Below are 24,590 nucleotides of genomic sequence, written 5' to 3'. Positions count from 1 at the left end.
TTTTATCAGCACTGCCACTTTAAATATGTTTTTGTGGAACTACTGTCTTTATCTTGCACTGTTATGTCCAGCATTGCTTTTCGTTGTTGCACTGGTCCTTGTCTATTACCCTGTTTACTTCTTTTCTTGTATTTGTTTGCCCCTTGGCCTGTACGAAACTTAATTTGGATCACCGTAAATTCTGTTTATGGACAATAATGAGTTGAGTTCAGTGTTGAGTAAAGCCGAAAAACAAGTAAGAACAGCTTGAGTATAATGAAATATAGGAGGAACATTGTGCCGTAATAGTGTTATACATGTGTAAAAGTTATTATAATAAAATATATTAATGGCATCATGCAGTCGGCAGCTATTTACCGTAAGCCCCTACAGGGACAACAGCACAAAAAGTGGAATTATAAAGCAATGAAAGATTTTCACACATGTTAATGTTTTCTCCACGGAGTGATGTGCCTCTAACACACAAAATCAACAACAATCAGTCTTTATTCTGTTTCTATAATAACCTCATGCTGGGTGGATAACTCAACCCAAATAATGGAAGGAACAAAAATGATGCTTTAGTTCTCTACTGCTGGATAGAACTTCAAAGTTTTAAAAGGGATCTTCCAATCATAATACAGCGCTCCTCTTGTGCTACCTAAGAAATAAATCTAATAACTGATAAGGAATTTCACACTTAAAGCCACTACGAGTAACATGGCACGTTGGCGTCCCCTTTGGTAGTATTCTTACGACGCCAGCTGTCGTGAAGCTGTTTTCTAGCTCGTGCCGGGCGTGCGAGATTCAAATGATCAGGAAGCAATATAGTGCATGTCCGTGTGTTGAAAGTGTGAGGGCACCGGACTCTTTTCGGCTCCGTGAGAGTGGTTAGTGACACAGCATCAACTAATGCCAGTCAGTGCTACACACACCTGATTGCAATGAGTTGATGCAGTGTCACCTCTCACGGAGCTGAAAGATTACGTGTCCTCACAGAAAGCGAATGAACGAGAGACGGCAGTTAGTATGGATCACGATGAGGTAATGTGTTTATGTTGTTGTAAATAATGACTATTTCAGATGAATAATGGTCATCTGATGATGCTGGTAAGGCAAAGTAAACTTTGATTTAGTAGGCTACCGCTCATTCATTTAGGAGTCTAGTTCGCTCCCGTGAAATTGTGTATACGTTGCTTGGCAACGCCCTCCCGCCCGCCTATCTCTCCCTTTTAGCTTTTCTTCATTGCATTTTATTTTTTTTCTTTGATGGTTCAGCCCCGTTATCAGTCATTATGACGACAAACAACTGTCTCTAACAAGGCTCCCGCTCCCCTTCCCTCACCTGGAGGGATAGGCTTCTCAAATCGCGTTATTGAGCCACACTGAAATCTGCGACCAATACGGATATGTGACCATAGAGCCTGCACGAGCAAACCGAAAATCGGACTGGGTGTGCGACCAGACCAAATGCAGTAATAAAAACTATATAAAAACGTCTTTCTTTGCACTGATGGTCTCGTTTGCTGTTAAAGGTAATTTATGATTATGTGAGGAAACATGAGGCTGTTTAAAAGATATTTAAATGTTACTCGGAGCTGCTTTAAATGTCATATATTTTTCCAGTAAGGGAATATCATTCATAAATAGGCCTCTTTGGAAATGAAAAGCTCCAAATGAGAAAATGTGAATCCGCAGGAGAGCAGTCCTTTTAAATATACTTCTTTTTACAATCAGATCAGACCCCAATGTTCCATCTTCAGAACGTTATTGTGAAGAGGCTGTGAGCTCAGATACATGTGATTTGATTTCTGTGGAGACTGCAAACACTTTACTACTGATTTGACGTAACATTGATGTTCAGCTGTCACTAAGGCGCGAGACATAGCCCTTATTACACCAGACACAACAGCAATATAACTGTTACCACCTGCCCTACTAACTCCTGCACTGCTATGTGTCAAACTGGCAGACAATCCCTTTGCAGTGTCAATTCATGTTTCACCCTGTGCTGACTTTTTGATCCATTATGACCTCATCCTCTTGAGCCTCCATGTTTGTTTATGTGGTGAGATTTTTTTTATTTTAAATATATATTCATCCTTCCTCTAACCAACATGCTGCAAGGCCATTTAAAAATGCCATCTGAAGCTGACACAAGTCCGAAACTCAACAGTTAAAGAAAATAAGTTTATTCAGCAGCAGAGGCCCCTGCTGCGTGAGCAGGCGGTCTAAAACTCACCCTTCATCTGCCCCCCTGAACACAAAAGACAGATCGTTATCCCTCCCGAGACACACAAAAAGAAGAATACTTGCGCAATCGTATTGTGGAGATGCACATAAATATTGCTTTCTGATAAGTACTTTCTGTTTATTATAGTAGCAGAAAACTTTTCTGGACTCCTTGCAACCTTCTGAAATATTCTCCTTCTATATTCAACAACTCTGTATACCGCCATGACCACAGAAGGATGCTAAACAAAAAAAACAAGCATGAAAAGTATCTCTCTCTCTCTCTCTCTCTCTCTCTCTCTCCCTCGCTAAACCACAGAGAGAGAGAACTTTCAAAGGCTCCTGAAAGGTAGTCAACTAAATCTATTTCATTAAATTCAAGGTTAAGACTCTTGAGAAACAAGTCCTAATCTGGCGGCGGTTTGGACTGCTTTAGTTATTTCAGTGAATTCCTGCGCCTGGGAGGGCAAGGAAATAAATTAGTTTCCTGTTTCCTCTTGCATATTTTGTTCAGAATTTTCCCAAACACAGAAACACAATATCTTCGTGTGTAGCACCTTGAGTGTTGGGGGATTTTTTTTTAAATACATGCCATTGTGAAAGACAGTGTGGACAGAGGGGTGCAAAGATGGCACCAGAAGAGTGAGAGGATTCCAAATGTGAATTGTTGGAGGGGAACTGGACTGCATCGTGCATTGCTCTGCCATCATCCAATCCATTACATCTCCTGAACAGACCGTGGGCTCATCCAAATTGAAAGTGACATTGCGATGAGCTCCTCCGTCGGGGGGCATGATGTATGTGTACGTGTGTGTGCACGATGTATTGAAGAGCACTTAGGAAGGCCCGCCGCTTTGCTCTTGTCGCTGCACGCATTTCTCTGTCCCACACTCACACACAATTAAAGTCTACTCATGGGCATTTAAAAAAGAGAATAGGGTGTTTTTCTTTCCCAAGGTCACATCTGCCGAAGCAGAGAACAGCCAACCGTACAGACAGGGCAGCAGAGCCACCAGGTGCTTGGTTGTGTGTGTGTGTGTGTGCGTGTGTGTGTGTGTGTGTGTGTGTGTGTGTGTGTGTGTGTGTGTGTGTGTGTGTGTGTGTGTGTGTGCATATGTTTGTGTGTGTGTGCAAACTGTGTATCATCACCATGACCCTTGAGTTTAGTATTAGTTACTCGTGTTTTTGGTTATTTAAGAAGTTAAGCTTATTACACCTCTGCGCTCTGTGTAAGCAACTCTGAATTTAATCACAGACCAAATCCCTTAACTCCCTAAACTGTGTGTGTCTATGTTTGTGTGTGTGTGTGTGTGTGTGTGTGTACAGTGTTTGTGTGTGTGTGTGTGTGTGTGTGTGTGTGTGTGTGTGTGTGTGTGTGTGTGTGTGTCTTAGTGGGAGAGAAGGTATTTCCTCGCTGACTGCTACTCGGGCAGTAGACAGATAAACAATCAATTATGTACAGCCTGTCACCAGGGAAACGTCTCCTATCCTGCTCCAGTCCCTCCACCTTCTGCAGGAAAAACAACAACAACAACAACTCTGTTTGACCTCAAGGGCTGCGTTCCTCAAATCATTCTTGCCTCGACTTCACAATTTCAGACCGAAAAGCGAGATAATCTCACAAGGGAAAAAAAACTCCCCTTCGCTTACTCCGTGACTCTGCATGTGTCTGTGAGGATGACAGAGAGGATGGTGGAAACAAGACCACAAAAAAAGGACCGAAATTAAACTTCTTTTCTGATCTCGGTTGTTGTCAAATAAACCGCCCTGCTCCACCTCTGGCCCCTGTCCATCCCTTCTTCCCTCTCTCCGCCCAGCCCTCCCTCAGTTCCTCTGCCCTCAGGGGTCCGGGTCTGGTTATCACAGGATTATAACAAGGACACACACACACCTGCTAGATACACTCCTCCGGCATGCACTCGTACACCTGGCACACACACACACACACACACACACACACACACACACACACACACACACACACACACACACACACACACACACACACACACACCTGCAGGACAGCCTCCTGTAATAACATTCAAAGGGAGAGCACAACCAATCCGCTCCCTTTCATGGATTAGCTGCTAATCTCACAGAGCGAGCAGCACCTCGGGCACTTTGGGGGGAAAAGAGCGTAGAGCACAGGGGAAAGAAACCAGGAGGAAACCTTGACCTTCAAGATCAAGGGTAAAGTTTCAGTCAAAGAAAAGGGGCAAAAGAAAGTTGCCCATCGGATTGTACATTAAGGTGCATCTGGAAAAAAATTGGAATATCAATGAAAAGTACATTTTTCTCTGTAATTCAATTAAAAAAGTGAAACCTACTGATATTCTAGATTCATTACACATGATGTGAAATTAATCTAGAAAAAACATTTTTCAGAAGGTTGACATTTCTGTATTATTAATCCTTTTTTTATTGGTTTTATGTAATAGTCTAATATGTTGAGATACTGGATTTTTTTAATTCCCTGAGCTGTAAACCGTAATCATCAAATCATTAAAAAAAAAGACAAGGCCTGACATATTTCACTTTGCGTGATGAATCTAGAATAGGAAAGTTTCACTTTTTGAATGGACTTTTCCACGACATTACTTTTTTTTTCTAGATGGACCCTGTATTCCGTTTAAACTACTTGAAGTCCACACCACATGTTCCAGTCTAACAGCAGCTGGATTCTGAACCTGCGACCTCGCTCACAGCTGTTGGTCCTGATGTCAATAACAGACTTCTGCCTGAGCTCGCTGACCCCCCGACAAGCTTAGGAGAAATATAACCACGGGCTCCATGCTGTTTTTTTCGCCCGGGCTTAAATCTGACCATCAGTCCTTTTAATCCACTATTCTGCACATAAACACTGAGCCATGAAACAGTCAACTTAATCCTCTTTACTAGGCGGACTGACATCACGTACGATGCTGTAATGCATGTGGAAATATGGCTATCAATATCGGGATATTGTTTCTGCTGAGTTTGCCATTTGGCTAATTGGTGAAAGCCATTGAGGATTTTAAAGACGCTCGTATATCATGCGAATGTACAATGTCAATAGGTAGCGAAGGGAGGGGCGGTTTAATGTTCCCTTCCGCAGCTGTAATATTTCTTCCGCGGGCAACTTAGAAGAATCAGCATTCCCTTTGGATTTTAACCAACAGAAGCAGATGTTCAATTGCTATTTATAAGCAGTATAGATTCCAGCAGCCACTAGCTTAGATTCCTCCTTCTTTTATTGTCAATTATAATTATAACTGCCTCCAGGACTACAGAGGTGACACCAAGCTCAGCATATATCAACACTTAAAAGCTGAAGAAGCAGGCCCACTCACGCAAATGGCTCAACCCTGAAAAGGTCCATTCAATGGACCCCCCTTAACTCATGATTTACTGGTATCAATGTGTGTGCATGTGCTCATTCCTACATCAACATCAGGAGTTTTGTGTTCATCTAACCTTTGTACAGTGTGCTGGCACTTCCTCTGCGTGCTATGGGTAAACTTGTGTTGTATTCCCATTGCTTATTCTGTATTGCCCGAGTGGCTGCGCCCTAGAAAGCTTTCCCACGTTCTCTCCCTTTTGGGTAGCCCTGATCTGAATCACCCTGTTGTTGTTTTTTTCCCAACATTCTACCATTCTTTTTTCCCTCAGAACGTTATTGTCTACACCTAATTTGGCCATATATCATATTTCTCATATTGTTCTGAGAGGTGAAATTTGTTCATAGTGGTGATTCTGTTCGCTATCTCTCTGATAGGGGATGTGTGGGATAGTCCAATAACTCAGCCATGGAGATTACGATGGTAATTTGACTGAAGCAGGGAAAAAGTCATTACATCAGGCCTCTGCATAAGCCTCGGTTTAATCACACAAATTGACTTTTATAAGGCGACCCATAGCTGTGTATTCCACCACAGTGACTTAAAGGCATTTTAATAGGGAACTACATAAAGTATAGTGACACGATTTAATACACTGTGTGGTGGTGGTGGTGGTGGGGCGGGGTATTAATCTTCATTGTGAATCTGGGGGAGAGGGGGCACACACGGTGGAAGAAATACAAATGAGTTAAACAATCAAACTTGCCCGCAGCTCAGAAGATTAAAGGAAACAAGCTAAGCGAAATCACACAAGGTACAGTGGCTGTCTAAAGATAATGTGAAAACAAGAGAAAAAAGACTGAGTAAGCAAGGAGGTTTCTGTCTCGAAAATAAATCACCAGAGCACAAGAAAAGACATGAATGCCCATTTGTTAACTCCCTTTAAGAACCATTGCTCATCTCAGTCCTATACTTGTTTGTGCCTTTCTGAAGCCTGTCCACAAAAGGACACACAGTCATGAATCCTAAATCTTTGCTGTATTAATATTTTGTGATTTCCATTGGCGGTTAGAAGAGAGAAATAACCTACAGCGGGCCCCCAGATGGAGCAGGAAATGGGGATTTTTTTTTTGACCGGGTGTTTTGTTGTGTTCCTGAAGTCTTGAGGCTCTATAATTCAAACTCCAGGAAGGCTGTGGGGGCCCTAAATCCTCCAGTGTACATCGCAGTGTGGGAACCCAGGCCCCCTTCACTGTGGCTGCCGCTGAGTTCTTTTACATTGGTGCAAATTGCTTTTTTCTTAATTACCGACGCTGAAGAAGTGTAGCGCGTTGCCACCTCCTCTGAGATGATGCACACAGGGAGCTACTTAGCGCCGTGTTTCACGAGCTGCAAACACAACTGGTGAGGAGTGCAGAGAGGCAGATGTGCCGCTCATCACTTTGGAATAACGTGTTACTCTTCAAGAAGGACATGGAGATTACATTATGGAAGGGATTACTGAATCAGATTTTTCTTTATTGTGTATTTTTGTGGCCCTGCATTTGCATATATCTTCGTTATAACAAAGACATAACTTTGAAATAGACAATGTGACTTTGTGACACATGCTATACAGTCCTTCTGTGTTTCAGTATGGCATCCAACATTGCATCTTAATGGCTTCTTATTATTTATTTATTTTCATCATCATATGTTTTTTTTCAGACTTGAAGTAGCCTGGTTCAATATTGGAATAGCTATTTTATTTGACCAAAACCACAAATTCCCCTTTACTATGACATACTTTGGTGTGTTTAGCAAACTCAACCAAATCCTGTTATGCCTATTTTGGGGAATGGGCTGCATTGTGATTGTTCAGAATTTGCTGTTGTTGGTTTTCGAATGAACTTGTCGACACAATGTTCTATCGCAGTGTTTACATCGCCAAGCAGATAAAGGTTGCTATTACACTTTGTTGCTGGCGATTGCAAACATGGCTACCTTTTTGATGCATCGATACATAAATAACCCCTGAAAGCAATGTTATTTTTCCCACATGGCCATAATCATTTTTCTTCACAGTATAAAAATGTGTCTTATGCTGCTATAACCTGAGAACATACATGCTTGGAACAAGCTATTATGAACTAGTAGGGCTAAAGGGCCTTCCCCCCTACAACAAAGACACAGAACAAAGGAATCATCGACACAATCTATTTAGATTGATCTTGTTCGCTTCTGTAATTGACTTTGGTTTAAACTTTTATCAGGAACAAATAGGCCTGCCGCTTCCACTCACAGTCTCTCTGTGTCTCAGTGACTTTCTTTCTCCTTATCACACACCATATAGAGTGTGAGTACATTCAAAGGCCAAAAGAACACCGCACACACAAACAATGCAGAAAGTCTTCAGACTCTGACATTTCCAAAATAGGCCAGAAGTTGTTCTGTTTTGATTTTTTAAGGGATAAAGGTCTTCACACCAACTATGTCTTTTAGAAAATCGCAGAGTTGCAAATGACAAACAACAGGCAGCTCTTACAACATGATAAGACATCTGTATTAAAGCCTTCCTATGGAATAAAATTAGGGAGTTGTATCTAAAGTTTTGACCAATTAGAGGGACATATGCGTTTGCTAATCTACACAAAGAAAATGCAATTCAAAATTGATTTGTCACCCTCTCTCTCCGTGTTCAATCTTTTCTTTACCGCTTGCTTGTGCTGTATCATAAAGTAGTTAGGCTGGTATTGATTTCCCTTTGTGTGTGTGTGTGTGTGTGTGTGTGTGTGTGTGTGTGTGTGTGTGTGTGTGTGTGTGTGTGTGTGTGTGTTTATTTTCTAACGTGGAACTACTAATCAGAGCAAAACCAATAAGAGCAAATCAAAATTGAGACATTAATCCCTTCGCATATTAAATGAACAGACTGTGTATAATCACGGAATGACAAATTCACAGACAAGTCATCTAGACCAGACGTCGACTGGAACATGAGGGACAGCAAACAGAGAGAGAGGGAGGAGGTGTGTAGCACATGGCTAAAGCTAACAGTAGGTTTGACAAGTGTTAGATGATGAACTAAAGTCTATTTGTCATTTTCCTTAACTGGGCTTCCTCCGTATCCTGTCTCTCTCTGCACTCTGACACTGATGACTCACTACGTCTGCCCAATGTCTGGCTGCCTCTTCCTGTCCCCGTCTGCACATCTCTCTGCAGCAGATTTTATCATAATGAAATAAAAAAAAACCTTCTCCAGTGTATCACTTAAGATGCAGATTAAATTCCTATCCTAACCAGTAATAACCTAATGCGGGCATATAAAAGTACCTTTCCCTGCAGTTTAAGACATACCATACTCTTGAATCTCTTTACACCTGCATATTACTTCCCTTATTCGTACTGTATACCAGGGCTGCAAGCAAACCCTCTACATAAAATGGTTGCTCGGTGGAAGAAGCTGAAGCTCACAAAAAAGGCCAGACTAAAAATAGTGCCTGGCTATGGCTTCTCCACTTGATTTCATCCTGTCAAAAGGGCAGCGGAGGAACTCACCTGTGCAGGAATAGTCATCGATCCTGATGTAGCCCGTATGGCAGATGCACATGAAGGAGCCCGGGGTGTTAACGCACATGGTGTTCTCCCGGCAGTAGTGCTTCCCTTCAGCGCACTCGTCGATGTCTGGAGACGAGAGGGCGAGAGACAAGGGGGAGAGGGGAAGAGAACGAGGCAGGGTTAGATGTGGAGTGCTATCACAAGTCCAACTGCAGAGGCATATTTTCTTGATGTTTTATTTCAGTCTATGGCTAATTATGTCGATATATTAATACACATCGCATAGAGATCGCTCGGATGTGTGTTGGTGCAATTGCGGACAGCCTCTTGCGGCGCGGATCAAACCATATCTTTTTAATCAAGTGTTCTGCGTTGATACCCTCAAGCCTCAGACCTCGAGTGCAAGGCCTCGTGATTGATTTAGATATTTTTCAAAGCACCTTTTTGCCAAGTGACTTTGTAAGCTTTTCCTCTGGAAACACATTACAAATGGTCCTGGATATACATTTCCTATGTAAAGTTTTAACTGTGAGGCGATTTTTTTAAGATTTGTAATTACACGTTTTCCTATGGTGAAGGACTCTTCTCTAAGTAAGGATCTTTGAAAAGTACTTCTCATGATACATTGTGTAGTAATTCCATGGGGAGAGGAGTGGGAATCCACAATTGTCTTAGAAGAAGTTTGGACTGACTACATTTGTTTTACTTCATGCAAAAAAATAGAACGGTTTAAAAGGGTGCAACAGGCAAAAGGGAGGGGAAGCAAGGAGAGGCTGAAGTTAATTGTTTTGTACAAAAAAGGGCTGTAACTTGTTTACAATATTCTGATGTGCAGACACACAAACACTGAAGTTATTAATCATATTTGTTGATGCACATAATTGTCAATAAATTAGCTGACTGTGCCGTCTTGTTGTCTTGTCTTGTTCTACAAAGTTGTTGTTGATGTTTAGGAGCTTCCTGAATTCATTAAAGGAGTTGGAGCGGCCCATTATTGACTTGGGCTTCCATTAATTTCTAATTAGGTATAAGAAACATGCAGTCACGGCTGACTCCTTAGAACAAACGATCAAGCTCTACCCGAATGATTTTCCATCCTCAAAATAAAACAAAAACATGTTGTTTGTCTACGTCCACCGTATTGATACATATATGCCTTTTTGATCTGTTCTGACGCCTTTATCAGCAGGGCAACCTAATTACAAAATCAACATTGAAGAAACTCATGGCCATACTTTTATAAAAAACAACGTAAACTGACATTTGTGTTGAAGTCTGATCTTTGGCACCTTACCTCTTCCACACCGTCATAATCACTACGACTAGAGGGCTTTGTCAACGTAAACATTTCTGCACTTGCTGAACTGACTTGCTGCTCTCTTTCGGTAGTATCTTTACAGAAGTGTTTTGGTGACATCCCTAGTATAATACTATTTTTGGTGTCTCCTCCATCCCGGGAACCACCTTGTGCAGTTTGTCCTAATTGGTTCTCGCTACTGAGGATTCCTAAAGGCCTCTATGCTGCCAGTTGGAAAGGGCTATTTGTCTTCATCAGAGGGAGACAGAGGTCGAAATGCATGGGATCCTTGTGAGGTGGGCGCCAAAGCACTTACGGTTGCCCTACTCGATTTTCAATCTATTCAAAGTAAAGCACTCCATATTGTGGCTTGGCTGCTTTCCTGCAGGCCACTACTGGTCATTTGTGTGCTTGAGCCTGAACTTTAATTTTGAAAAACTGTAACACAGGTGCTTTCACTTATTTTGCCAGAGTATACCTCTGCTCAGATATGTTTGGCTGTGCACAGACCATGCATCTTCATCGCTCTGTTACTGTTACTGTGGGACAGTATGCATCCATATGTCCTAAGTTGTTACAGGGCCTGGTTTGCATTCAATAGATTACTGGTGTCCATCTTAGAAACTATCTTTTTTTCCTTAACTTCCCTGCATCGGATCAATAAAGTATCTATCATTAGGAGGGGATGTATAAAAAGACTAATTTCAATGAAGCCTTGTGTTACTGGACACATGTAGTAACTTCATATAATTTGATTTTGTTGGCTACGATCAGTTTTTTTGTTCCCCCAAAAAATGTCCAGTATAGCCCCGCACAGTTTAAACCTGAACACGTGTCTTATCAGTCAGTATAACTGAAGAGAGCCACACTTGACCTTGGCAGTCAAAACTGTGTTTACTAGCACCCAGTAGGAAATAACAACCCACTCTGCAGCTCTATTCAATATATCCCCTTCAGCTTAATGTTGTGGATATTTTGCTTGCGAATTCTGTCACAGAGTGTAAGGTTGAGGCTCACCACTACCCATTTAGTTAATCTTAGTCGGCTGTTTCCAGGAACAAGCTCAGATAAACAATATGTACCATACCTGCATAATGTCAATCAGCGAAAGGAAGAAGAGGATGAGTCACTGTTGACAAAAGTGAGCTAAACACTGGAGTCTTCAGGACTTTGGGAATTGCTGAACAACAAACCAGATATAAAACACACCTCAATATGCATGAGCTGACCAGAACTATGACTGCAATAGGATGTTCATGCAGCATTTAAGCAAGATAGCTAGCTATGTGGGAAGATGACGCCCCCACCCTTAATACTTAAAGCTTTGACAGCTTTCGCGTTTCTCTCAACATTGGGAATAGCCGTCAACAGACACAACCCCAGACCTTTTTGAACTGCTGAACAAAATCTGTGATGTGGGCGTGAGAGGTCAGGAACAGGCTAAAGCTAATGTGTCTGTGTCTCTGCTGGATATGTTGGTGCTAAAATGTCAGCATAACAACGTGATAAACCTGTGCTATATCGGTGCTGTTTCTGCGAGTTTGTCTTGAAGGCTTTTGGCTCCATAGCAATTAAAACTCATCCAGTGTGGCTAAGATTATGATTTATTAGATTGTCTTTTGTATTTCCTTCTCACTCTCATGACTCCATATTTAGATCTATATTAGCTGTTGCCCTAGCAACAGCTATTCCTGGGTTCTAAACTGCATGCCAAACCATCAGATGGAAGATGCGTGCACAACACTGCCGGGGTAAACAAATAATCTAGATAATGTGATGCAACCCAATGCAATACGATGCAAAGACAAGCTGAACCGCACAAAACCCGGCTGTGCATGTAATAGGCTCCGGGACCTTATTACTGTTGATAGTACAGGTCAAATGTAGGCATTTTTGGATAGACAAGCCCCCAGAGTCCTTGACATTACCAATTTATTATTCATTCACTGTATTCAGTGTCTGTAAGAGCGCAAGAGGACATTCACCAATGGGTATGTTCCGTGCCAGGTGCTTTTGCAAAGAGCACTTGAAATTGAATTTCAATAGATTTGCATTGGCATTCACTCAGCTCGAATGTCCTTGGGTAGTGCACCGCCCATCAACATGCAGCCTAAGAGCTCAGCACCTGCCTACAACTGAGGCATTCACATTTCCTTGGTCTTCTCCCTTTCACAGTCCCATCAATACTTGTTGCCTCCAGCTATTCAGACGCTTCAGAGAAAAATTAAGCGGACAGACATTCGCACGGATCACCTATGAAAGTACACGTGTCCTTCACTTTACGAAAAGAGGCCAATTAAACCCTGTGACTGGCTTTGTGCAAGAGAGAGAAACAGAAGGGCACAGGGAGGGGCAGGTCAGAGGGAGAACGGAATAAAAAACAAAGAGTGGAGTCATAACAAGCTATACTGTAGAGCTAGACAGAAAAGAGGAGAGGAGACAGCCAGGTAGAGGGCGAATGACTGGGAAAATTAAGTGAGAGAAATGCAGTGGCAAGGCCAAAGTAGTGGATTAAACAGAGAAAGTAAAAGTGTTGAACGATGTGGAGAGTGCGCAAGAGAGAACAATTGAGCAGGAGAAAGAGATTGGGATGCCAGTGGAGGAACAGAAGTGGAGGAGAAAGCAGCAAAAGGTATTAACTGTCTGGTACTGAGGAGGCAAAAAAGTACGAGAATAAATTCAGTCCGTCCGAAGTCGTAATGCTAACCTTGAACGGAGGTCTTAGATGACAGCTTTCCTGCTTTCTGATTGGCCGTCCGTTTGTGCGGCTTTGATTTAGAGACTATTAACTTTAAGACGACATCCATCCTGGCCCCCCGATGACAGCAGTTACATTTGCTAAAACAATATGTTAGGAGGTGAGCTGACGAGGGGTTACCTCACGTATGCGTGGGCGGAGAGCCACCATCTCCATCTCCATTAACACATTCCATTTTCTTGATTGGCCTGTCACACGAACACACGTGATACGCCGCCAAGCAAAGAAGAAGGGTTGACCAAGAGTCAGCAGCGGCTTTTATCACTCAATGGAGTGCTCGAGGTCAATCCTTTTTTCCGCACCACGATGGATGGCTCAAAGAAAATAAACGGCTGCTTTCTTTTTTTTTTTTTTGCCTTTGTGCACTGATGCACGACTGTTGAAATCAATCATAGTTATACCTGAGATTGGTAGGTAACTGCATTAATAGGACAAAAGACGTCCTTCATATGCATGAAGCGGGGGTCTTACAGTTCCTATTGAAAGAAAAAAATATATAGCAAGCAACAGCTACTATTTGAGTGTAAATCAGGGCTCCCTCGTCTACATCCAATAGTAATAAAGACCTTATTTAATATCTCCCATGCGTTTGTAATAATCCAAATGACTAAAAACATAACATTGGATCAACAGTCATGTAATATTGTTGCTTTCACTGCCAACTAAGCTACGACAATGGACTTGACTCCATAGTCTACACAAGTGGAGTGGAGTGGTAAAAACGGTGTAGTACTAGTAGTAGTCAAAACTTAAAGGTTGTGTCCCAGTGTATTGACAAACTCTGCAGTGCATTTCTACATCACTGCAGCAAGCTGAGATGAACAAACTACTGAAGGTCAGCAAAAAAAAAATAGAAACGCAGCTGACATACAAAGGGATGAGGAAGGATAAGAAGTTAACATACCGGTATAATATTTGGCTGCTGCAAAAATGGAAAAACTCTATGAGAGCTCTAGTTATTTTGGTTGTCAGATAAATGCAAATATCAGAATGCTAAGATGTGCACAATAAAAATGCTAACATGCCCAGTACCATTTTAGTTATGGGATTAGCATGTTAACATTTGCTAAGAAGCACTAACTCAAGGCAGTGCTAGAGGAAAAGTTAAGTGATAACCAAAGGCAGAAGGATAGGCTACATCATCTGGGAACCATGGATATCTGTTTGAAATGAAAATGTTATGGAAAACCATACAACAGCGTATTTCAAGGAAGATTTTCACAATGTCAATCTGCTGGTGGCCCTTGAGGACAAGTCAGATCTTCATCCGAGTAAGATCTATCCTATGGGGACTATGCTAGTCTGTACAAAATGTCATGGCAATCCATTTAATGGTTCTGACAATAAAGGCACTCCAGGAGCATCCTTCACTTTCTCAGAAAGGTCAATTAGGGGAAAAAATTTTTCAGACAGCAACCATTTTCTCTATTGTTTTCAAAGTAAACATAGAAGCAGGGAATGAGAGGGTGGCTGCCACTCTCGTGAACGGGCACATCTTTTTGGCACTACATTCAGGGTTCATGGCGGTTCGACTTTTTAAACTTGCCTCGTAGCTCAACGTGTGAGTGTCCATGGAAACCATAGAAACCACAGAGAGAGGAATGATATACAGGAGCTTGTTCTTTTGTTTGCTTTCACAGGAAAATGAGTTTTGAATTGTTCACCTCTTCACAAGCAGAGAACAGAGACAGATCGATGAATATAAAATGATATTGGAGCAACATCTTTAAAGTCTGATTATCCTGTCTAGGACATTTATAATAATTAGGAAGAAACAAGCTAAATTGATCATGTTTTGACTGTCCATTCCTTGTACAATAATCTACAACCATTCTGCCCCGAGATTCAAAACATATAACATTGATGTTAGCCATGTTGGCCTCAGCATTTCCCCTTCTAAAAGCATCAAACTGCATTGAATTACAGGAGTTAGTGGAACAGCTAGCCCACTATTGGCATCAGGACTATCGGCTATCTATAAAATACTTCTGGTGCACTCCTAAACTGCCTGTGTAACATGATTTAGTATAAATATCTGCATTCTAATACACAGTGTTATCACCAAGTGTTGTTAAATTGTTGAAGGTCATTACAATACATTCTGACATTTATGATATTTCAGCTATTGCTCATCCAAGTCATCCCACAACTCTATAAATAGGGAATATCGGCTTATTCCTCTGTGCTTGCATAGCATGTGGTTTCTAATAGGGGGCATCCTCACTATCTCATATTGCAGTACGCCAAGGTCTGGGCGCAGGGAGATAATACTAGCATTGCCTTTGGATGTCCCACAAACACAGCAGAATCGGCGCAATTCCACCAGCAGCCTCTCTTTCTTTCTATCTCTCTTTCGTCTGTCCTTTCCTCGTCGATCCATCCCCAGCGTTCAGATGGTGGTTTTAAAAATATGGCATAGGGACCCAGCAGAGAGACAAAGAGCTGTCCCCGCTGGCCAAACCCTGCCCAACTCCACAAATAATCTCCACTGTTGGCCATGGTTCTTCGTGGGTGGAGAAAGGTGGCAGCAGATGTTACAAGATGCCTAGTGTAGTGGGCATAGGATGAAATACAGAGTAAAAGTTGTGGTCTGGGGTGTATGGAAAAGATTTGTTTTGGTTCAAAAACCACAATATGTTGCATTGTATGTGGTTATCAAGTCTTAAAATGTGTTTATTAGTTGAAGTGATGTATCTTTAGAACAGTGGAACAATTTTAAAAGACAATGTGGATACTGTGTTGCTTTGGATCCATTCTTTTTAGTGTGTATTATAAACACATGGTGGCTTTAATGGCAATGATAGTTAAACATTTTAGGAGATGAGTTAGATGAAGAGCTCCAAACTAGTACGATGTATTTACGGTAATATGAAGCTACAGACAGGCGAAGCTAAGAGTACTGGAAGTGATAGGAAACAGCTAGCCGGTTCAATTACAAATCATTAAAGTCAATTATAGAAATTAACTGCGTTTTTTAAATGAATAAGATATTTTAGTCTAATTAAATCATTTCAAAAGGGTGTGACCGTTAGCATTGCCACAAGTGCTTTCAATTGTCAATAAAGTCATTAAATGGCTAGTACTGTGTTGACAGTCCAGGTTTAGACTTTCCTCTGATTATATTTGCTGAGTACCTGAGTATATAGCACATTGTAATGTTTTAATTGTATTGCAGGTTGTGTCTTAGAAATGCAGTTCAACAAGCAATATTACTTTTCATTCAGAAACAAAAATGCTGTAAATGGCTACGTTTGTGTTTTAATTAGTTAATCAGCTTCTTTACTGGTCTTATCGTGTAATTATTATTTTCATGTCTGCTTTCAAGAAAATCACAATGATTTGTTTCAAATGAATCAGAACAGATCATACTGCTGTTTGTTTCTGACATGAGCTATGTGTATACTTTTATTAAGGCAAAACTCTTGTTCTGTATCTTTTTATCTTACCAGACATCAGTCTTTCTTAAAAAAAATTAAAATAAAATATGCACAAATATCGTTGCCAAATTGGAAAGGACCAGGAGCCAATTAAAATAACTGAGTGGAAGGAATCCCATTAGGGAAGCAACACAAGTGAAAATCCGCATTCAGGGAGCGTAGTCATTGTCTACATACCACCAGACAGTCAGACTGTGATCAATCACTGAAAACACTTAGAAGCCTGCAACCTGACTTCCAACAATGAGCATCACATAAGGAAAAGGTGGAGGACGAGGATATGTGTGCTTCTGTCTGCAAGTGGAACACCAAGGTGTGCTACTGTGTTTTTTTTTTGTGTGGGCACACAATCCCTGCCTATTCAACACATGAAAACCTAGACACTTTCCACATGAAGTTTCATCTGAACTAAAAGCATGGATGGATCCTTTTATGCAGACATCTACCAGCTCAGAACAACTGCTTTAAGTGTATTTACATGTGTGTGTGTGTGTGTGTGTGTGTGTGTGCGTGTGTGTGTGTGTGTGTGTCTATATGTCACATTAAACATGCACTTAACACACTTCGCTTCGGCGTGACCTAAATGAAGACCGCTGAATCTCATAGACAAAGCGGCCTTGTTTATGTGCGGCCGCTTGAATGGGGTTTCGCTCTCCATCACGGCTCTCATTAATCTGGGAAAGATTTTTCACTGCGCGTAAATCGATGGAGCATAATCATCCATCACTTGTCAATCTATGACCGAGTGTATAGCCTATAGACCAGAGAGGTCTAAACAATGAGTAGCCTCAAGCAGAAACAGCTCTTACAACTCTTCGGCATTCAAATTCATTTAAATGTTAAGCGCACTGTGTTAACGTTTAATACAATGTGTTAGTTCAATACAACTGCCTTGACTATTTGCAGCAATCTACATGAGGACCTCAGTGGATGTTTTCATTATATTCACAACAGCATATTAATTGAAAACAGAAAAAAATCAGATGTGGCTATAGATATCAAGTTAATTATTCATTCATTTCACATGCCTGATTATTACTGGGTGCGATTGCAAGAAAATAGCTAGCAGAGGTTTCCCATCCATCAAAGAGCTCAATTAGTTTTACACCACAACATCGTATTGTACTGGGCTTGTAAATTCTTAATTCATTGGTGAGATGTAATGGTAATAACGAAAGATTCACAGCAAGCAAGAAATAAACAATTGTTTTGTGCAGTCATGGTGGAAATGCTAATTTTATATAAACACCACTGCCTAAGCATGACATAAAGCATGCAGCAGAATCATCCAGCAGTCATGAATGTCTCATTCGAAATGAAGAAAAACTTCACCTCGGTAAAGAGCAGTGGGTGAATTAAGTGTGATCCCATCTGGAAAAGGAGTGGATAGGAGATTTCTCCCATGTGGCATTTGAAGGATATTGGTTGAGCAACGGCCAGATACTGTTATTTACACTGGAGGGTACTGTCTGGGTGATGGTGGGATTGTCTGTTTTGGGTGACATTTCAGCGAGGTCGAAGAGGTGAGGGGTGTATATAAACACACACACACAACCGGACTGAATGTGTATTTGTTAGCCTGTGTATGTGTGTGATGTATCCACCTATAGCAGGTGGTGGGGAGTCCAGGGGCTGCGGGCTCACGCAGGCAGTGATTGGGTTTGGTAGTGGGCCGTGCTCTTCAGTCAGAGCCAATTAGCCTGCCATCACCTTGTGACATTCAAAAGACAGCAGTGGCAATCGGATCGCCCTACGTTCACACACGATGCTTAGACAAACACACAGACACACACACACACACACACACACACACACACATTCACAGTCATGGCTTATAGGGGACACATCCTCACTGTATTAAAGCAGGCTATCCCATTTCTTGTTATAAATTCAAATGATTGACTCTATGTATGCCTGCTTTAAATGTTTTTATGTTACGTTTCTTTAGGCTTAATTAAGTATCGATACCTGTCTTACTCCTCTGTGCCACAAAGCTCCATTGTTGTCTAATAAATACACTTTCAATGAGCCACACTGATGCACTGGCTAACATGATTATTCTCCATGGTGAGTCAATCCAAAATAAGTCATCCCATTCCAGTGCTGTAAAATACTCACTAGATGAATGTCTGGTTGGAGGATATATCACTGAGCCTTTTTCTAAAATGGAAGCGAAACATGTGTGACCTGTTTTTTAAAAATGTACATCTTTAATATGGACTAATGGACTTGTAGCGGGATGTGACAGACGGTGCCAGCAAGTTGGGAAGAGATGGACTAATGCACTGTACATTTGAGTTGTTTTCAGGGGATTAGTTGGACATAAGGGAAATACAGAGTGACACCAGCCTGTATATGTGCATTTTTAAATGCTGTAAACACCAAAAAAAAAGAATTGCATCCCCCTCCATTCTATTGTTATAGGCAGGAATCTCAAGAGACAAATTGAAAAACCTGGACAAATCACGATCTGCATGACACCAGTATAAGTAAGTGACTAAATGACTCAATTTGTGATATTTACCTGCTGACCTATCATACACTATCTATCTATATATACAGTAATGTGAAAATATGAAAATAACAATATGACATCTAAATACAATCCTATTGCACACTTTGTCTTTTCCTATTTCATCTACTTTACAGACCGTCATTGTGTATTACACATTTCCCTATGTGGATGCTGTATATAAACACCCGTGCAGCCCTTATTCCGGAGCAATTTTGACAGAGAATTTCTAAAGTAGGGCATTTCAGATCCAGACAACAATGGGAGATGTCCCTCTGCCCGCAGTCTTCTACAGTGCTGAGATGAATAATGGTATTATCTCAACACGTTGAACTATACTGATTGTTCAATTTGGAGACAATCACACAGTCTGTCACTTCTCCACCGCTCGCCCCTCTGTCTAATACCTTCCTAAACACAAACGCATGCATGTAGCAAAATAAGCCTTCATCCTTTTAGTGTGCCGTGAGGAGAGGACAGAGAAAAAGAAAAAAAAACTGGGCTCTTTTGCTGCCGGAGAACTCTGCGCTCAAACACACAGACTTGCACCTGCACAACATACCCACACAGACTTACACAAAAGGCAGGGCTAGTATCCCCCTGAGTTTTCCCTACTGCTGCTTCTATGAAATATTTACACAGCAGTGATCTCATCGGCTATTTCGAGCCCATCTCTGACCTAGGAATGTTTTAAAGAGCTAGGATCTGTCTCTGCTTCTTTGTGATGTTTGTCTTTGCCGTTTGACGAGACCCACGAAAAAAGTGTACGGGTGTGCGTGTGTGTACATACAAATCCTATATTTGTGTGTCGGGCCTCCCTGTCTTTCTGTGATGTGATTTCCCTGCTGTGTTCAATACACAAAATTGGATTCCAAGTTTGATTTCTCGTCTCAATTCATGTCGTCTCATCTCATCTCGCAGACACCACTGTATGGAAACTCTTCTGGAATTGTGAAAGCAGCCCCATTTCACTGTTCTTTCTGTATATCTCCTTGCAGCCACGAAATAGTGCACCTATTTTATGAACACATGCATTCTCTCATTGGTCCGCAGGGTTCTCAATACATTGGCGAGACAGTTCTTTTATTTTCCACACAGGACACACACACATACATTAAATCAATACAGTAAGTGAGTTACATAGACACACACAAGAAAAAATCTATTGCTTTGGAGAGAACTCCATCAGCAAATTGAGTCAATTTCAGGTTTCTCTGTGCAGTGTCTGATGCAAACACTCATAACAAGCACTGCCATCCAATTTCATAGCGAGAGTCAGGCTGCTCTCGAGATGAATAGGGTTGGTCTGAGTGTCGATGTTGGAGGCTAGTGTAAGCCTGCACACCCTTAGTTTCACACTGGTAATGGGATGGACTGCTGTATCCTCATTTCTATAACAATGCTGCAACTTTCTGGGAAGCTTGTATAGTATATTACACATTCCATCATGAAACAAAAAAGAGACCAAGCTGCAAAGAAGATGATAATATATTCTGGTTGTTTTTGCGAGTGGAAAAACAACCTAGCTTTCACTCAAAGACTGATCGATAGTGTATTCCTCATCCGCAGTAAATTGGGGTCAAAGTTTACACAAACACAGTGGCGGAGACGCATTCAAACTGTTTAAACCCGCACTTATCGATTGTACTTTTTTGGCCACTTGGGGGCAGTGCAATAAGACGTATCCACAACATTGACATATTGCCACTTTGAAAAGTTGTTTTGGTGGATGCTTCAGGAAAACAGTTATTTCTTTCACATCCCTTAGACACAGGGGGACATCAGCATTAATTTGTGTTGTGTTGTGTTCCTGGGCACCTAATAAATATAAGTCTAACAACGATTCTCTGAGTTCCTCACTACATGTCATTTGATCCACTGTTAATAAATTAATTGGTAATAAATGAATACCAATTCCTGCATTTATCGAAATGTAAAAGTACATTCAAGTATAAGCAGAAATTCAGGTTTGATATATACGTGTATATGTATTTTATGATTACATAACTGTTAAAGCATACAAAGTATTAAGATAGAAGCAGCACTTTAAAGTTGATGGTTGATGCGGAGCAAATTTGAACTACTCTTGTAGTGTTGGGTAGTTTTACAATGCATCAGATTTTCTAACAGGTTCAGTCTGTAAGATCTAGTGGAGTATGCAACATATAGTATTACTATAAAGTAGCATACTATAGAAATGCTTTAAACAACTTGTTCTACTTTAGCACCTTACTTGAGTTAATGTTAATTACTTTTCACCACGGTCTGAATGATAATTTCAGAGAGAACATGATTTAACACCGTGATGGAGAATGAGGCCAGCCTTTGCCATTGGACCACAACCTACAACCAACAGCAGTGTTAATTTAAGACTGATAACATCTTCAATTATGCAGATTCCCTAAGACCATCTAATTACCTGGATAACTGCTCCTATCTAATATAAAGTGAGATCTACAGAAGCTGTGAACTATAACTGTTTTCATTTAGCACCCTGGTTACAGCAACAGACAGCTCTGTGGCCAGATTAACACTTAAGGCCTCATCTTGATGAAGGTGACAGCAAAAATATATTACAGGAAGTGTGTGGACTGAAGATAAAAAAAATAGGCCAAGGCCTGTACTTACAAACAGATGCACTAAAATTGTACACACACAAACACACACACATACACACACACACACACACACAAACACACACACAATGAAGAAGGGAAGATCAAGCGGGCTGGATATTGACAGGGCAGCTGTCAAGGTCCTTCGCAGAGGAATCTGAATAACTTTGATGTTATATTTTCCACATTAATACCAGAGATGCACTGGGCTAACAGTGATGACAAGATGTTTAGTACATATTTTACTGCAGGATAGCATCAGAGATGATAAAGTTTCATCATTTTTTAACGATGCATCTGGTAGAATTCAGTCAAGATGTGAGAAGAGACATTGAGCTAAAGCACCGTCAATTTAAGTGTGTGAACCTTTGAACCAAGCTTTTTTTCCTGCAGCTTCACCACCGCCATGAAATGACCTGCTCAATGAGGTATGGAGCATGTTTTTTCAATCACGGTAGATAGAGCAGTAAAAAGGCAATCAAGTAAAACATTGTCTTTTAGAAAAAATATATAATCAAATCGCATTGTGTTTCACCTAAAAGTGCATCATGGCTGAAGAGATCCCTGAGTCCTGGTGTGCAATCAGAAATAAATGACCTCACTGATGACAGATGGCATGACCCGACTTGCTCCACTGGCGGAGTGATGCTACATACAACCATAAAGACTTTCAGCTTCTTTTTATATAAAAAAGCAGTTATCGCTAATTGCTGACACAAATAATGAGAGGATTACAGTTTCCCATCACAAAAGGATTAGCTATGCGATAAAAGCATGAATTCGACAAAGTGTTTTCATGGGTTTTTCAGTAAAAGTCTACATCATTTTGCAATCCACGCACGGTGTATGAATTTCCTTTTGCTAAGTTTAAAATGTATTTGTTTTAAAGTCATTCAAATGACAATGAAGCCTGTATGTCAAAAAAAAATTGGGAATTATTTCATGTGTCAGATCAGCAGATTCATTGTGTTCATTAAAAAAATATATACGTATAACTGAAATTGTGGAAGATTGATCTTGGTCTTGCATAAAGTGTATCTACCTCAGACCTGAGGAAAGTCTGTGGAAGTATCTTTTTATATTGTTCCAATATGAATAGCAGGACACACACTTCTGAAAGGTGAAAACTTAGCCGTGATTTCTCCAACTTCGCTTATAGTGAGAAGAACCGGGCAAGGATAAGAGAAACCTCATAACTAAAAAATGAAACGAAAAATAACTCTTTAATTGCCTTTTGAGGTTAGTGCAAGGTGTTGTTCATGGTTATGTGGGCATCTCTAAATGAAAAAAAATGAATGAATACCAAAGTTCAAGACCGGGGAACTCTGAGCCCCTCGACTCCCGCTTTCTATTATTCCGGTGTCAAAGATGTTTTTCGAGTTGTCTGTAATCCTTTTGTGGTGGGAATGTGCGTTTGTCGGTGGAAAAACAGTGAATGATCTTTGAGCTCAAAAACTGAATCAAACCAGGCTGAAATCCAGCAGTCAGAGCCATGGCAACTGTATTCCTTCAGTGTTAAAAAAAATTCAAAACCAAATTAAAACTACCATGTCCTCCCAGAAGCAACAAACCCAATCCCTTTTCATGACCCCTTTGATAAAACTCAGACACATCGACAACAACAACCATAAATACACTCTTGGAGGGCAAATAAAACTTCAGCTCAAAGTCAGGGAGGTTTGTTATTCAGAGCCATGCCCTACCTTCACAGTAGGCATTATCGTCTCGCAGTGGGCGGAAGCCATCCTTACACACACAGCAGTCGCCCGCCTCCAGGTTGACACAGTCAGAATGCTCCACGCACCCGTGGCCCTCAGAGCAAAAGTCATGACCTGCAGGAGACACCACAAGGAAAAGGTTGAGCCCCAGAGGAGAGAGAGAGAGAGAGAGAGAGAGAGAGAGAGAGAGAGAGTGATAGATGCAGACAGGGCCGGTGGAAAGCCGATGTCACACAGTCTCACAACCTTTCCCTATGTGAATCAATGTGGCTCCTTCCCAAGGCATACATGGGGCAAATTGACTAAACTCAAGTGCTATAATTTCCCCAAAAACCGACTTGAATATATTGCATAATACTGGAAATACAGGTAATTTAATCCATATATCCATGATATTCCAAACTTTTTTAGATGCACCTGTATATTTGATCTGAGCTAAAAGAACCGGTGATTTTAAATTGCATGAATTGCGAGTTTCGGCATATTTGCTTTCAAATCACAGATCATTTAAATGTGTTTTTTTTTTGTTTGATTTGCTACTTAGCAGGAAGCCATTGATTGAATTTACAAGCATGTAAAAAAAACAGCAAAATGGGAAAACAACTTTAAAGTATAATGTTGTATTAAAAATCAGTATTGCAGCACAGGATAAAAAGTGTCCTCCATACCTCTGCAGACTTTGCAGCATCGGTCACTCAAGGAGATCTGCTCCGACTCTGCACAGTTGAGTTGGGGACACGGAGCACTGGGGACCACTCGATGCATGGTCCTGTCCTGTGATGGACAGACACACAATCCTCATGAGCTACTTCTTAGGTCCACTCTGCCCCTGCTTCATTTGCCAAGGGCCTGAATGCAATTATGAAGGTAATTATTCATCAATTGTGTTTCCTTATTTATTCGCTCTCCCAACCCGTATGTTCATTACAAACCAATTACTTGCTGGTCAATAGCAGTTTTTTTTCTCTCACAAACTACTTCTGGAAGCTGTATTTTCCTTTCCTCCTGTTATCCCCAATGATTTGCATCGTGATTCATGATGCATCTTTATTATACAAACAGTGACTCAATCTCCTGGATTATCCCTGCATGTGAGTTTAGTCGGAGTGGAAAACCTGATTAGGGGGTTCCTTTTCCCAGCATGCCTTTGGCAGGTCTCTCTAATGATCTCATCTATGTCCCTGTGACTGA

General features: G+C 41.0%; 1 protein-coding gene across 1 annotated transcript in view; it reads right to left on the bottom strand.

Annotated features, from left to right (window-relative positions):
* The window catches only part of nell2a (neural EGFL like 2a), a 73,892-nt gene that overhangs the window by 27,761 nt on the left and 21,541 nt on the right, over nucleotides 1-24,590 (bottom strand). Inside the window, exons 11-13 of the mRNA XM_080028565.1 lie at nucleotides 24,068-24,173; nucleotides 23,385-23,513; nucleotides 9,063-9,188 (exon numbers count right to left, since the gene is read on the bottom strand). Of these exons, the coding sequence (XP_079884691.1) occupies nucleotides 9,063-9,188; nucleotides 23,385-23,513; nucleotides 24,068-24,173 (361 nt within the window). The remainder of the gene's footprint in view (nucleotides 1-9,062; nucleotides 9,189-23,384; nucleotides 23,514-24,067; nucleotides 24,174-24,590) is intronic.

Source organism: Ammodytes marinus (assembly GCF_949987685.1).
Source record: "Ammodytes marinus genome assembly, chromosome: 5".
Classification (NCBI taxonomy): domain Eukaryota; kingdom Metazoa; phylum Chordata; class Actinopteri; order Uranoscopiformes; family Ammodytidae; genus Ammodytes; species Ammodytes marinus.
The sequence above is the reverse complement of the archived record's forward strand: the minus strand, read 5'-3'. Positions and strand labels throughout refer to the sequence as shown.